Source organism: Lucilia sericata, unplaced genomic scaffold (assembly GCF_015586225.1).
Source record: "Lucilia sericata isolate MDLA Ls3-8-SP2 unplaced genomic scaffold, ASM1558622v1 Contig001282F_arrow, whole genome shotgun sequence".
NCBI classification, from domain to species: Eukaryota; Metazoa; Arthropoda; class Insecta; order Diptera; family Calliphoridae; genus Lucilia; species Lucilia sericata.
Genome location: NW_023995233.1, coordinates 128,883 through 147,186, shown reverse-complemented (window position 1 = coordinate 147,186; position 18,304 = coordinate 128,883). Strand labels below are relative to the sequence as shown.

Below are 18,304 nucleotides of genomic sequence, written 5' to 3'. Positions count from 1 at the left end.
ATAATAAAAAATCAAATAATACTGAAGCTACTACAACTACAGCAACTACAATTTCAAGCAACAGCAGCAACAATACGATCGCTATGAAAAACGAAGAAGCAACAGTTAATAATTATGACTGTTTAACAAAGAAGACGGACAAAGAAGAAAACGGCGACAACAACGTAGACGACGCCTCAACGCCTCCTCCCAGTAGTAGTGATTTAAGTGATGGTGGTGAAGACATCGATCACGATACGGGCGATTTGAAATTAACAACCTCAAAACGTATAACGCGCACGGCACTCGATAATATAGCAAAAGCGGGTTATACACAACAATTTAAATTCAATACAACAACAACAACAAATTCACCCTCTTCCTCCACCTCCAATTCCTCTTCCACAAACTCCTCTACAGCCCTTAATACGGGCAAACAAATAGGTGTTATACGTCCTTTACTCAATACCCAACAGCAGCAGCAGCAACAACAACAGCAAAAAATCAACGATTCCACTATGGAAACTTTAAAACATTCCTCCCCTAATAACACCAATCTTACTTCACGCGAAATAGAAAAGAATCGCATAAATGATTTGAAAAAATCCACCAATTCTACACATCAAACTTCTCCTACTGCAACAGCCCATAATACATCCTCCTCCACCTCCTCGCCCTCAGCTAGTCTTGAACATCATGTGATTAAATCAACAGCCCCAAACGCTGCAACAGCTTCTACTACCGGCTATTCCGATGTTGATTCCGTTATAAGTGCTACAAATAGTCCATTGTGGGCCATGCGTAAACGACGCCAGGCACCACCAGCTGCACCTGCCGAAAATACCTCTATGGTGTTTAATTTTTCAAATCGTAAAGAGGTTCCCGATTAATAGAAAATGATGGTGTTTTTTTAGACGCAAAAGAGAATTGCCAAAGGTAAGTAGTTGTAAACTTAAACTTCATCTTGAAAACGCTTCAAAAAGAAAGTGAAAGTGATCTTGACATCAAAACATAGAAATCAACAAAAAGATTTCTTTATGAATAGTTAAAATTTTGAAGAAAAAAAGTGTAAATGAAAAGAAAGTATAAAAAATGGCAACATTCCAAAACATTTTATTGTAAACTAGAAAAATTCTAAAGATCATTCATAACCTACAAGAAAACGCTAATAGTGTAACAGTGCAATACAGAAATAGAGTAATTGTTAACACAGTCTTAAACTGGTTAACAGTGATGTCAAATATGTTTCAATAATATTAAACAAAATTTGAAAGATTTCTCTCTCGATAATATTTCAAAGTGCAAAATCGACAATATTATAAAATCAATTTCAAAGTGTTTAAAAAGTAAATAAAATCAGTGAAAAAATCGGAAAAAGTAAAAAAATCAAAGCTGCATAATTGGCCAACCGAAATATCAGCCATAAATAGGGCAACAAATTGCCTTAGGTACTATCGGATATCTAATGGGAATATCAGAATCAATACTAACTGTCCACTAGACTATAGATAAACTACACTATAAACTAGACTCTAAACTAAACCATAGACTAGACTATAAACTAGACTATAGACTAGACTATAAACTAGACTATACACTAGACTATACTATAAACTAAACTATAGACTAGACTGTAGACTAGACTATACACTAGACTATAGATTAAACTAGACTGTAGACTAGACTATACACTAGAGTATAGATTAGACTACAGACTAGATTATATACTAGACTATAGACTAGTCGACAGACTAGACTATAAACTAGACTATAGACTAGACTATAAACTAGACTATAGACTAGACTATATACTAGACTATGGACTAGACTACTGACTAGACTATAGACTAGACTATAAACTAGCCTATAGACTAGACTATATTCTATACTATATTCCATAGTTCAGATTGCAGACTAGACTATAGTTCAGACTACAGACTAGATTATAAACTAGACTATATACTACAGTCTAGACTAGACTATATCTCAGACTTTAGACTAGACCGTAAACTACACTATAGAATTGACTATAGACTTCACTATATACTATATAGACTAGACTATAGACTTGACTATAGACTAGACTATAGACTAGACCATAGACTAGAAAATAAATGTTCTATGTTCTAGAATATAGATTAGACTATAGATCAGACTATAGACTAGACTATAGACTAGACTATATACTGGACTATATACTGAACTATAGATTAGACTGTAGACTAGACTATAGATTAGAGTATAGACTATACTATAGATCAGACTACATACTAGACTAAAAGTCAGTAGACTGGGCTGTAGTTCAGATTATAGACTAGACTAGTTCAGACTATATGTTAGGCTAGAGTAATCACATTGATCCAGCTGTAGTCCAGACTATGAACTAAGCTATGGTTCAGACTAAGACTACACTATAGTCCAGACTATAGTCTTCAATCTAGATTACATTCTAGTCTTTAGTCCTTACTATAACACTGCAGCCCAGACTATAGATTGCACTTTAGCCCAGACTATAGATTGCACTATAGCCCAGACTATAGATTGCACTATAGACGAGACTATAGATTGCACTATAGTCCAGACTAAGACTACGCTATAGTTCAGACTATAGACTATACTATATTCCAGACTATAGACTACACTATAGTTCAGACTATAGACTAAACGAAGTCCAGACTATAGACTACAATATAGTCCAGACTATAGACTACACTAAAGTCTAGACTATAGACTACACTAAGTCCAGACTATAGACTACACTATAGTCCAGACTATAGACTACACTATATGTACTTGACTATATAGACTACACTAAGGCCAGACTATAGACTACACTATAGTCCAGACTATAGTTCAGAATATAGATTAGACTATAGTTCAGGCTATAGACAATACTATAGTCTAGACTATAGACTATACTATAGTCTAGACTATAGACAATACTATAGTCTAGACTATAGACTATACTATAGTCTAGACTATAGACTATACTATAGTCTAGACAATAGACTACACTATAGTCCAGACTATTGACTACATCATAGTCCAGACTATAGACTACACAGTCTGGACTACACTATAGTCCTGACTATAGTGTATAGTCCAGAATATAGACTACACTATAGTCCAGACAATAGACTACAATATAGTCCCGACTATATATATAGTTTCGAATATAGATTAGACTACAGTTCAGAATATAGATTAGACTACAGTTCTGAATATAGATTAGACTATAGTTTAGGCTATAGACTGTGATGACTATAGATTGCATTATAGCCCACATTACGTACTACACTATAGTCCAAACTTTAGACTAAACTATCGCCCATAATATGGTCTGGTAATAGTCCTTATTATAGTTCACTTAATAGAATAATTTCGTCTATGAAACCGTCTTTCAACAGTTAGTTGTTCGGATTATATTTCGTTTTTTTTCTTTGGCATACCAACCAATTAAATATTTCTTTGTTAAACATCTTAAATTAATGGTTTTAAGATTTAAAGATAAAACTTTTTTATGTTTCATTTAAACAATGGATATTTAGCTAAAGTTTCTAACGTATGCAGTCAAATTTAAAAACAAATTTTTTAACGTATTTTTATTTTATTTAATTGTTTTTTAATGTTTAAAAACTATATTTGGTTTATATAACCATTTAGAAAACTTGTTTTCGTTTAACGATCACTTTCATTTTAATGATTGATTTTTGTTGTTGTTTTTTGAGGTTTTAAAACAAAGTTAAGAAATTTTTTAGGATTTTTGGTAGAAGTTAGAAGAAACATTTTGAATAGCGAAGGAATATAGTAGTCTTATTAAGCTTTATGACCCAAATTTATATATTTATACATTAAACTCGACATTTTCTTATCTTAAATAGCAGGGAAATACAAAATTTTTTAAAAATAACAATATTTCAATAACTTTGTTTGTTATATTGAAGGGGGTTTTGGTTATCAAGAAATTTTAGTTATTCATTATTTTATAGCTCTGCCATGACATTAAAAACTGCATTTTTATTTCTCTTAAACACATTTTAGGAAATTTTAAACAATTGAAGTTTATTGACACATATTTGGTCAAAAAATTATAAAGAAACAAAAAGTTATCACTTAACACAACATTGCGTCACAATGACAACTTCCGTAGTTTTAAAAAAATGAACAAAAATAAATGAAATATTTATTTCTTTTTAAATGTTTTTTAATATTTTTTTCTAAAGCCTTTTAAAGTTATTATAAAAAATTGTTTTTTAATTTATTATTTAAGATTCTTTGTTTAAAAGTTTTGCTGTTTCTTTTTCTTTAATTTTTTTGTGGATTTTTTATTTTTTATAAAGTTTTTATAAAACCACAAAAAGATATAAATGAATATTTCTTTGTTTTTTTTTTTTTTTATAAAAAAACTCTTGGGCCGATTATTTATTATCTATTAAATGTAAATGTTTATGTCTTGTGATTTAATAGGGTTTTAGCTACAGATTGACAACAGTAATAAACAAACAGAGTTGCATTTCTTTAGCATAATGACATTATGCTAGAGTGACAACAATAATAAGTAAACAAAGTTGCAAATTTTTATGCTTTATGTGTGAAAGAGAGAAGAAAAGAGTGATAGAGTGTTGGGTGTGATTGATTTTTGTTTGTTTTTGTTCATAATCAAAACAAAGCCATAAACTTAAGAGTTGCCACATTATTTTCTTTAGTTTTCAAACAAATTTCAAAGAATTCCTTTATAATTCAAGAAATATGATTAAATAAGCAAAAATTTATTAAGAAATAAAATCAAATATCTTTAAATTATAATAAAATTCTTTATATTTTAGTTGAATACAAATTTTTAACCCCAAAACTTATATAAATTTCTTATTTTATCTATAGTTTTTTTTTGTAATTTTTATATATGACTTTATTTGATAGCTGCACTCTATACTATTATTTACCTTTATTTTTTGTTTTTTTTTTTTTTATTATCTATCAGTTGACAATTTATTTATACCCCATTCTTATCTCTATAATTTTTGCTAACATTTTTTTCTTTATTTAATTTAGAAAATATTTCTTATATTTTTTTTATTTCTTTTATTGAATTTCAATATTTTTTGTTATAACAAAAATCAATTTTTATATAAAAAGTTATCGCTCCTTTAAAAAAACAACAGGGTATTAAAAACAAATTGCAAATTATTTACTTAAATAGTAAGAATTTTTTTCTCTTTTTCATTATGAATAAATTTTATTGCACTTTAATAAAAAAAAAACAAAGTTGAAGAAACTGATAACGTGGAAAAAATATAATGAAATTTATACAGCAATTAAAATAATTCCTAATAAAGAAGTGAGTCATTGTATAAAGAATAATAAAGAATAGTTCCTTATGAAGCAGTATGGCATACACTATAGAAGAGCCTATAAGCCAGACTACAGACTAGACTTTAGACCATAAACTATAGTATAGACTAAATTATAGTCCATACAGACTATATAGACTGTTCTATAGTCAAGACTATAGACTTTTCTATAGTCCATACTATTGACTGTTCTATACTCCAGACTATTGACTGTTCTATAGTCCAGACTATAGACTGTTCTATAGTCCAGACTATAGACTGTTCTATAGTCCAGACTATAGACTGTTCTATAGTCCAGACTATAGACTGTTCTATAGTCCAGACTATAGACTGTTCTATAGTCCAGACTATAGACTGTTCTATAGTCCAGACTATAGACTGTTCTATAGTCCAGACTATAGACTGTTCTATAGTCAAGACTATAGACTTTTCTATAGTCCATACTATTGACTGTTCTATAGTCCAGACTATAGACTGTTCTATAGTCCAGACTATAGACTGTTCTATAATCCAGACTATAGACTGTTCTATACTCCAGACTATTGACTGTTCTATAGTCCAGACTATTGACTGTTCTATAGTCCAGACTATTGACTGTTCTATAGTCCAGACTATAGACTGTTCTATAGTCCAGACTATAGACTGTTCTATAGTCCAGACTATAGACTGTTCTATAGTCCAGACTATAGACTGTTCTATAGTCCAGACTATAGACTGTTCTATAGTCCAGACTATAGACTGTTCTATAGTCCAGACTATAGACTGTTCTATAGTCCAGACTATAGACTGTTCTATAGTCCAGACTATAGACTGTTCTATAGTCCAGACTATAGACTATTCTGTAATCCAGACTATAGACTGTTCTATAGTCCAGACTATTGACTGTTCTATAGTCCAGACTATTGACTGTTCTATAGTCCAGACTATAATCCAAACTATAGACGGTTCTATAGTCCAGACTATAGACTGTACTATAGTCCATACTATAGACTATTCTATAGTCCATACTATAGACTATTCTATAGTCCATACTATAGACTATTCTATAGTCCATACTATAGACTATTCTATAGTCCATACTATAGACTATTCTATAGTCCATACTATAGACTATTCTATAGTCTAGACTATAGACTGTTCCATAGTCCAGACTATAGACTGTTCTATAGTCCAGACTATAGACTGTTCTATAGTCCAGACTATAGACTGTTCTATAGTCCAGACTATAGACTGTTCTATAGTCCAGACTATAGACTGTTCTATAGTCCAGACTATAGACTGTTCTAAAGTCCAGACTATAGACTGTTCTATAGTCCAGACCATAGACTGTTCTATAGTCCAGACTATAGACTGTTCTATAGTCCAGACTATAGACTGTTCTATAGTCCAGACTATAGACCGTTCTATAGTCCAGACTATAGACTGTTCTATTGTCCAGACTATAGACTGTTTTATTGTCCAGCCTATACACTGTTCTATAGTCCAGCCTATACACTGTTCTATAGTCCAGACTATAGACAATTCTATAGTCCAGGCTATAGACTATTCTTTAGTCCAGATTACAGACTATTCTTTAGTCCAGACTATAGACTATTCTATAGTCCAGACTATAGACTATTCTATAATCCATACTTTAGACTATTCTATAGTCCAGACTATAGACTATTCTATAGTCCAGACTATAGACTATTATATAGTCCAGACTATACTATTCTAAAGTCCAGACTATAGACTATACTATAGTCCAGACTATAGACAATTTTATAACCCAGACTAGACTATGTTATAGTCCAGACTAGAGACTATTCTATAATGCAGACCATAGACTACTCTATAGTCCAGACTATAGGCTTTTCTTTAGTCCAGACTGTAGACTATTCTATAGTCCATACTATAGACTGTTCTATAGTCCAGACTGTAGACTGTTCTATAGTCCAGACTATAGACTGTTCTATAGTTCAGACTATAGACTGTTCTATAGTCCAGACTATAGACTGTTCTATAGTCCAGAATATAGACTGTTCTATAGTCCAGACTATAGACTGTTCTATAGTCCAGATTATAGACCGTTCTATAGTCCAGACTATAGACTGTTCCATAGTCCAGACTATAGACTGTTCTATTGTCCAGACTATAGACTGTTTTATTCCAGCCTATACACTCTTCTATAGTCCAGATAATTCTATAGTAAAGGCTATAGACTATTCTTTAGTCCAGATTACAGACTATTCTTTAGTCCAGACTATAGACTATTCTATAATCCATACTTTAGACTATTCTATAGTCCAGACTATAGACTATTCTATAGTCCAGACTATAGACTATTCTCTAGTCCAGACTATATACTATTCTATAAAGTCCAGACTTTAGACTATACTATAGTCCAGACTATAGACTATTCTATAGTCCAAACTATAGACAATTTTATAGCCCAGACTAGACTATGTTATAGTCCAGACTAGAGACTATTCTATAGTCCAGACTATAGGCTTTTCTTTAGTCCAGACTGTAGACTATTCTATAGTCCATACTATAGACGGTTCTATAGTCCAGACTATAGATTATTCTATAGTCCAGACAATAGACTATTCTATAGTCTAGACTATAAACTGTAGACTAAGCTATAGACTAGTCTATTGACAGGACTATAGCCTAGACTTCTGTCCATATCTTTTTTTAATCTTAAAATTTTTCTTGAAGTCTGCTCTTTTTCCTATGCTATTTATAAATCATACATAAAAATTATTGCATTCTTTACTCTTCTTTTACCCACTCTCTTTTGATTCTTTTTCATTTCAACCAAAAGAGTTTGTTATTTTTAAACACGATTTAAGAATAGAATTTTTATAAGCAAAAGTTTAATAAACCAGAATTTTAAAATGCCAATTCTCCATTATAAACAAACACAATTATGCCTAAAAATAACACAAAGACAGCAAAGCCAACTTGACAGATAGACAAGCACACACTATAAACAAACTAAGCCAGGTTTAAATAACAACAACAACAAATAAACATAAATTAAAAGAAACCGTAAAAAATATATGTATAAAGATGTACCCAAATAGAGAAAAGAAACCCACACACAAACAAAAGAAATCACAACAAAAACAAGAATAATTTAATAAATAAAGAACCTTTTCTTGGGTTTTTAAAAGAGTAGAATGTGTGAGAGAGAATCTAAGTGTATTTTTGTGATATAAAAAGAAGAAGAGCAACATGTTTCTTCTTCTTACAAAAGAATACAAAAACAACAACAAAAAAGAGTTAACAAAAAGAAATTGTTAAATGAAAAAAGTTGTAGACAAAAAATCCGATTTTAACATAAATAAAATAAAAAATATCATAATAATAATGAAGAATTTATGTACAACAGGTTTTTTTCGTTTTGTTATTATTGTAAAAGGAAGCAAAAAGAGTGAATGTTAAAGTGTTTAACAGTGTTTACCATTTAGCGTTTATTTGGAGGTTGAAATTTTTAGGTTTTCAGAGAATTTGTTAAATTTAAAGCAATTTTCTATAGCAATCACACAATTCTTAGCACTCATACCTCATACGTCCTGACTTTAAACAGAAATCAGGGATTTTATTATATTATTAATGAAAAATTACGATAGAAATTATAATTTTATTTGTTTAGCTTTATTTTTTAGAATATTTAGAACCAAAATACCCGCTAAATTGTTGACACTTTTATTTTTAACTTAATAAATCTTTATATTTTAAACTAGTTTAGTTTTTCTGTTCTTTTTTATTTATATTTTTAACACATCTTTAACTGCAAGTTTTTATATGTAGATTTTTATTTTTTTTTTAACTAAAAATTTTAACTTGCAACTAGCTAAAGAATGTTGCTTGAATAAAAGAAAGAAACTAGTTCTAAAGCAACTGGAACTACAAAAAAAAAAAAAAACCAAAGAATTATAAACAACACTTGATTTATTTAATAAAAAGGTTTTACTTTTTTACAAAAATTAAAAAAAAAATTAAGATAATTAGAATACAAAGCTTTTAAAAACCGGACTTTTTTTCGTTAAAATTTGTTTATGAAAAGAGAGTGTTGGAAAAAGTGAGGTTATTTTTGAAAGATTATGAAATGATGAATGATTGTTTACATTTGCTCTTGAACTAGACTATAGATTAGACTATAGACTAAATTCTAGATTAGACCAAAGACTGGACTATAGACTAAACTATATTCTAGTTTGTAGACTACACTATAGACTAGACTATAGACTAGACTATAGACTAGACTATAGACTAGACTATAGACTAGACTATAGACTAGACTATAGACTAGACTATAGACTAGACTATAGACTAGACTATAGACTAGACTATAGACTAGACTAGACTATAGACTAGACTAGACTATAGACTAGACTAGACTATAGACTAGACTATAGACTAGACTATAGACTAGACTATAGACTAGACTATAGACTAGACTATAGACTGGACTATAGACTAGACTATAGACTAGACTATAGACTAGACTATAGACTAGAATATAGACTAGACTATAGACTAGAATATAGACTGGACTATAGACTAGACTATAGACTAGACTATAGACTAGACTATAGACTAGACTATAGACTAGACTATAGACTAGACTATAGACTAGACTATAGACTAGACTATAGACTAGAATATAGACTAGACTATAGACTAGACTATAGACTAGACTATAGACTAGACTATAGACTAGACTATAGACTAGACTATAGACTAGACTATAGACTAGACCATAGACTAGACTATAGACTAGACTATAGACTAGACTATAGACTAGACTATAGACTAGACTATAGACTAGACTATAGACTAGACTATAGACTAGACTATAGACTAGACTATAGACTAGACTATAGACTAGACTATAGACTAGACTATAGACTAGACTATAGACTAGACTATAGACTAGACTATAGACTAGACTATAGACTAGACTATAGACTAGACTATAGACTAGACTATAGACTAGACTATAGACTAGACTATAGACTAGACTATAGACTAGACTATAGACTAGACTATAGACTAGACTATAGACTAGACTATAGACTAGACTATAGACTAGACTATAGACTAGACTATAGACTAGACTATAGACTAGACTATAGACTAGACTATAGACTAGACTATAGACTAGACTAGACTATAGACTAGACTATAGACTAGACTCTAGACTATAGACTAGACTAGACTAACTATAGACTAGACTATAGACTAGACTATAGACTAGACTACTATAGACTAGACTATAGACTAGACTATATAGACTAGACTATAGACTAGACTATAGACTAGACTATACTAGACTAGACTATAGACTAGACTATAGCTAGACTCTACTAGACTAGACTAGACTATAGACTAGACTCTAGACTAGACTATAGACTAAGACTAGACTATAGACCTAGACTATAGACTAGACTATAGACTAGACTATAGACTATACTATAGACGACTAGACTATAGACTAGACTATTAGACTAGACTATAGACTAAACTATAGACTAGACTATAGACTAGAATGTAGATTAAACTATTTTTTTATAATTTTGATTAAATTTTCATCCAATTTTATTTTACCCCTGTTTAAAATTATTGTCAGTTTCTAAAAAAAGGTGCAGTTTTATTTATAGTTAAAACATAAATGTCTTTTAATTTAGCAGCTGTTTGTAAATTTTTGCAAAAACCCCAATTTCTTATTAATATTAACACTTGCAACATTTTTGCATTGATTTTTATTATCAGCATAATTTTAAAATCTAGTTATTACCCTTTTTTGTGTCTCTTTAGTTCTCTATACTTTTATAAACCCAAATGTAGTTTATTGGCCTGCGTCGGTTACCGGTCAGCTGTGTTTAAGGTTTTTTTTATTTTATTTCTTATTTTAACTTTTTGTTCTAAACAAAACCAGGCTAAAACTGCAGGCATTAACATACACTTTTATACAAACCAGTTCCCATAGCAACTGTCTAAAAAAGTAGCAAAAAATATAAAAATAATTCAACAAGTCTTAAAGCTGTTAGGAGCCAAACATACCAAGGTCTTTTACAATTTAACAGCTGCAGTCATTATACTTTTTTTTCGAAATGAGGGATTAAAAGCTTTAATATGCCTTTTTGCTTAAGGTGTTTAAATTTAAAGGATAAAGTAAGTTTTTTTTTTTATAAAGCTTAACAGGTTTATTTATAATTTTAATAAACCGAAAGGAATTTTTTTAGGGAAAAGACATTTTTTTAAACGATAAAGATCACAAAGTTTAAAAGACTTAATAAAAAACTGTTGACTAGGGTATTGACAAGGATATAGACTAGACTATAGAATAGACTAGAGAATATACTATAGACTAGATTATAGACAAGACAATAGACTAGACTAAAGACTTAACAAAAGACTAGGCTATAGACTAGACTATAGACTACACTATAGACTAGACTATAGACTAGACTATATACTAGACTATAGACTAGACTATAGACTAGACTATAGACTAGACTATAGACTAGACTATAGACTAAACTATAGACTAGACTATAGACTAGAATATAGACTAGACTATAGACTAGACTATAGACTAGACTATAGACTAGACTATAGACTAGACTATAGACTAGACTATAGACTAGACTATAGACTAGACTATAGACTAGACTATAGACTAGACTATAGACTAGACTATAGACTAGACTATAGACTAGACTATAGACTACACTATAGACTAGACTATAGACTAGACTATAGACTAGACTATAGACTAGACTATAGACTAGACTATAGACTAGACTATAGACTAGACTATAGACTAGACTATAGACTAGACTATAGACTAGACTATAGACTAGACTAAGACTAGACTATAGACTAGACTATAGACTAGACTATAGACTAGACTATAGACTAGACTATAGACTAGACTATAGACTAGACTATAGACTAGACTATAGACTAGACTATAGACTAGACTATAGACTAGACTATAGACTAGACTATAGACTAGACTATAGACTAGACTATAGACTAGACTATAGACTAGACTATAGACTAGACTATAGACTAGACTATAGACTAGACTATAGACTAGACTATAGACTAGACTATAGACTAGACTATAGACTAGACTATAGACTAGACTATAGACTAGACTATAGACTAGACTATAGACTAGACTATAGACTAGACTATAGACTAGACTATAGACTAGACTATAGACTAGACTATAGACTAGACTATAGACTAGACTATAGACTAGACTATAGACTAGACTATAGACTAGACTATAGACTAGACTATAGACTAGACTATAGACTAGACTATAGACTAGACTATAGACTAGACTATAAACTAGACTATAGACTAGACTATAGACTAGACTATAGACTAGACTATAGACTAGACTATAGACTAGACTATAGACTAGACTATAGACTAGACTATAGACTAGACTATAGACTAGACTATAGACTAGACTATAGACTAGACTATAGACTAGACTATAGACTAGACTATAGACTATAGACTAGACTATAGACTAGACTATAGACTAGACTATAGACTAGACTATAGACTAGACTATGGACTAGACTATAGACTAGACTATAGACTAGACTATATACTATAGACTAGACTATAGACTAAACTATAGACTAAACTATAGACTAGACTATAGACTAGACTATAGACTAAACTATAGACTAGACTATAGACTAGACTATAGACTAGACTATAGACTAGACTATAGACTAGACTATAGACTACTATAGACTAGAGACTAGACTAACTACTAGACTTACTATAGACTATAGACTATCTATAGACTAGACTATAGACTAGACTATAGACTAGACTATAGACTAGACTATAGACTAGACTAGACTAGACTAGACTATAGACTAGACTATAGACTAGACTATAGACTAGACTATAGACTAGACTATAGACGAGACTATAGACTAGACTATAGACTAGACTATAGACTAGACTATAGACTAGACTATAGACTACTAGACTATAGACTAGACTATAGACTAGACATAGACTAGACTAGACTAGACTATAGACTAGACTACTAGACTAGACTATAGACTAGACTAGACTAGACTAGACTAGACTAGAGACTAGACTATAGACTAGACTATAGACTATACTATAGGTTAGACTATAGACTAGACTAAGGACTAGACTATAGGTAGACTATAGACTAGAATTTAGACTAGACTATAGACTAGACTATAGACTAGTCCATAGACTAGACTATAGACTAGTCCATAGACTAGACTATAGACTAGTCCTTAGACTTAGACTAAAGACTTGACTAAAGACTTGACTAAAGACTTGACTAAAGACTTGACTATAGACTAGACTAACCTATAGACTAGTCTGTAGATAGTCGTAGACTAGACTATATACTAAACTGTAGACTAGACTATAAACTAGACTACAGACTAGACCGCAGACTAAGCTCAAGACATAACTATAGACTAGACTGTGTTCTAAAAGTACTTTATACCAAAATATGTTAAATTGTGTTTAATATGTACTAGACTATAAACTAGACTACAGACTAGACTGCAGACTAAGCTCTGGACTTAACTATAGACTAGACTGTGTTCCAAAAGTACTTTATACCAAAATATGTTAAATTGTGTTTAATATGTACATTTGGCTGGAGTCTTTAAATATTGCTATTTAAGCCATTTTTAAGTTGTTTTCCAATCTTTAGTTATAAATCTTAATTTAACGGCAGATTTTTTCTTTCTTTATCCACTGACTTTCTGCTTTGCTTAAAAAAAGTTTTAGATTTACAAAGAAAACAATTTTTGCAAAAGGTTTTTGCAAAAAAAACACAAAGAATTTTAAAACAAAACACAAAAAATAAACATGTGTTGATTAAACAAAAGATTAACAAATAAAGGCAAAAAAAAAAAAGAAAACACGAAGTTATTTCAACGTTTTCAAAATATGATTCATATTTCTTTAATTTGAAATTTTGTCATCATATTTTGTAAGAATTTTTTCATGAGAAACACTTTTCATTAAAAATAAGTACAAAGTCCTTTAATATTTACATGAGTTTTTGATTTGAAAATAAAATAAATTTTTTGTTTGAAAAATATATGGTCTATAAAATAATTATAGCTTACTGTTAAAGGGCCTTTCACACGGTCACACTAATGAAAAAGTAAAATGAAATTCCATCCGTATGACAAAAAAGAGAATAAAAGTCGTATGATTTATATTTTTTGTGTTTACACGATTGATATAAAACAATAACAAAGTAAGATGGAACAGCTGTTTCACTTTTTTTGTATGTGTTTACATAAAAATACATCCCTGATCTAATGCGACTTGCTTGTTTTTTGAATCATTTCAAAAAATGAAGAGAGCCATACGACTGTCAAATTTTCCATCCGTATTTTCTCTCAATGTGTGATGGTTTCATTACATATTGCGTTTAGACGATCCCATCCGTTCTCTTCTACACAAAATCTTGACAGATCATATTACTTGTGTGCTCGTGTGAAGGGGGCTTAAATAATAACAATAATATCACATTAATCATTGGATGGCCATACAAATGATTCATTGAAAGATGTAAATTTAATTATAAATAAACAATTTAACAATTGTTTTATATATTTTCCATAATTTCCATGAGTGCGAGAGACTTGGGTAATTAAATTAATAAAGTGAAATTTAATAATATAGTATGAGATATGTTTTTCAAGGTAAATGTGGTTTATATTGAGTAATTGAAAAAAAAATATTAAACAAAAGAAATATAACAAAAAATATTGAATTTCAATAAATGACAAAAAATAAAACAATAAAATATTAATATTTAAAAAAAAAAAAATTTAATAATATTTTGTGTTTAATTTATATATTCCCCTTTTGCAAAAAGTTTATATTAACATTTCCCATTGTGAATTAAACATGTTTTATTTATCCCCTGCCTATAGTTTATAGGAATTTGAGGGTTATTTACAGTAAAAAATTAAATAAATTATATAAATAGAAAAAGCTAGTAAGTAGCCTTCATAAACATTTGAAATAAATAATAAAATTTACACAATTTTCAAACCCCTAGTGTCACAACATAAACAGTAATTGTTTATTAGCAATTTTATTTATTTTTGTATAGAAAAATATTCATCAGGAAATAGTTATGAGAACAATGGAAATAAAAATAAATTAAATTCAATTGAATGGAATTTATTAAACGTAAATTAATTTAAATCAAAAATTTCTAAAAACTTTAACAATTTAGCTTCAAATACTAACATCTGGAACACCTAAGCAATAACAAGCAAACATAATCGAAATTCTTAAGCACCTAAGCAATCAGCAGCAGCTTTTCACAAAGCAGTAAATGTTAGTTAAACAGTGCTGCCAAGTTTCTTTGGTTATGGTAACATGTAACATTAATTCAACTTCCTTGAACATGTTTGTTATTAACAACTCTATTTGTTTACTAACTAACGCCTTCATTTGCTTCACATTTATTAACAATTAATGTCCAAAAATGTCTTTAAACATTAAACTTTTAACATTGTTACACTTTTATTTGTTTAATAAAAGAAAAATTTCCTGTTTAAAAATTTACCACTTCCCCTCAACTCATTTTTTAACTTTTTATTAAAACTCCTCTTCCAATATTGCAAAAGTATTTATAAAACGCATAACTACTAATCACCAACATATTTTCTCAAAGCTTTTGTTAACACAGTGGGTTTGAGTATGTGAACGCAAAAAGAAAAACAAGTTCAAAAGTCTGGTTTTATTACAATAGACTAGACTATAGACTAGACTAAAGACTAGACTATAGACTAGACTATAGACTAGACTAGACTAGACTAGACTATAGACTAGACTATAGACTAGACTATAGACTAGACTAGACTAGACTATAGACTAGACTAAAGACTAGACTATAGACTAGACTATAGACTAGACTATAGACTAGACTATAGACTAGACTATAGACTAGACTATAGACTAGACTATAGACTAGACTATAGACTAGACTATAGAACTAGACTATAGACTAGACTATAGACTAGACTATAGACTAGACTATAGACTAGACTATAGACTAGACTATAGACTAGACTATAGACTAGACTATAGACTAGACTATAGACTAGACTATAGACTAGACTATAGACTAGACTATAGACAAGACTATAGACTAGACTATAGACTAGACTATAGACTAGACTATAGACTAGACTATAGACTAGACTATAGACTAGACTATAGACTAGACTATAGACTAGACTATAGGTTAGACTATAGACTAGACTATAGACTAGACTATAGACTAGACTATAGACTAGACTATAGACTAGACTATAGACTACACTATAGACTAGACTATAGACTAGACTATAGACTAGACCATAGACTAGACTATAGACTAGACCATAGACTAGACTATAGACTAGACTATAGACTAGACTATAGACTAGACTATAGACTAGACCTATAGACTAGACTATAGACTAGACTACTAGACTATAGACTAGACTATAGACTAGACTATAGACTAGACTTAGACTAGACTATAGACTAGACTATAGACTAGACTATAGACTAGACTATAGACTAACTATAGACTAGACTATAGACTAGACTATAGACTAGACTATAGACTAGACTATAGACTAGACTATAGACTAGACTATACCTAGACTATGACTAGACTATAGACTAGACTATAGACTAGACTATAGACTAGACTATAGACTAGACTATAGACTAGACTATAGACTAGACTATAGACTAGACTATAGACTACTTAGACTAGACTATAGACTAGACTATAGACTAGACTATAGACTAGACTATAGACTAGACTATAGCTAGACTATAGACTAGACTATAGACTAGACTAGAGACTAGACTATTAGACTAGACTATAGACTAGACTATAGACTAGAGCTATAGACTAGACTATAGACTAGACTATAGACTAGACTATAGACTAGACTAGACTATAGACTAGACTATAGACTAGACTATAGACTAGACTATAGACTAGGACTATAGACTAGACTATAGACTAGACTATAGACTAGACTATAGACTAGACTATAGACTAGACTATACTAGACTATAGACTAGACTATAGACTAGACTATAGACTAGACTTATAGACTAGACTATAGACTAGACTATAGACTAGACTATAGACTAGACTATAGACTAGACTATAGACTAGACTATAGACTAGACTATAGACTAGACTATAGACTAGACTATAGACTAGACTATAGACTAGACTATAGACTAGACTATAGACTAGACTATAGACTAGACTATAGACTAGACTATAGACTAGACTATAGACTAGACTATAGACTAGACTATAGACTAGACTATAGACTAGACTATAGACTAGACTATAGACTAGACTATAGACTAGACTATAGACTAGACTATAGACTAGACTATAGACTAGACTATAGACTAGACTATAGACTAGACTATAGACTAGACTATAGACTAGACTATAGACTAGACTAGACTAGACTATAGACTAGACTATAGTCTAGACTATGGACTAGACTATAGACTAGACTATAGACTAGACTATAGTGTAGATTATAGACTAGACTATATACTAGACTATAGACTAGACTATAGTCTAGACTATAGACTAGACTATAGACTAGACTATACACTAGACCATAGGCTAGACTATAGTCTAGACTATAGACTAGACTATAGTCTAGACTATAGTCTAGACTATAGACTAGACTATAGACTAGACTATATACTAGACTATACACTAGACCATAGGCTAGACTATAGACTAGACTATAGACTAGACTATAGACTAGACTATAGACTAGACTATAGACTAGACTATAGACTAGACTATAGACTAGACTATAGGACTAGACTATAGACTAGACTATAGACTAGACTATAGACTAGACTATAGACTAGACTATAGA

At 30.4% G+C, this 18,304-nt stretch overlaps 2 protein-coding genes across 2 annotated transcripts in view; both read left to right on the top strand.

Annotated features, from left to right (window-relative positions):
- The first annotated feature begins 83 nt into the window (after positions 1-83).
- Positions 84-869, top strand: LOC119610818 (putative protein TPRXL). The gene has a single exon (XM_037966199.1). The coding sequence runs from the start codon at positions 84-86 to the stop codon at positions 867-869; it is 786 nt and encodes a 261-aa protein (XP_037822127.1).
- Positions 643-18,304, top strand: part of LOC119610817 (serine-rich adhesin for platelets-like) — a 49,555-nt gene continuing 31,893 nt past the window's right edge. The window contains exon 1 of the mRNA XM_037966197.1: positions 643-915. The gene's annotated coding sequence lies outside the window, so the exon portion shown is untranslated. The remainder of the gene's footprint in view (positions 916-18,304) is intronic.

Excerpts from the sequence above, each read along its gene's own strand:
- LOC119610818 (XM_037966199.1), top strand. The coding sequence starts at position 84 with ATGAAAAACGAAGAAGCAACAGTTAATAATTATGACTGTTTAACAAAG.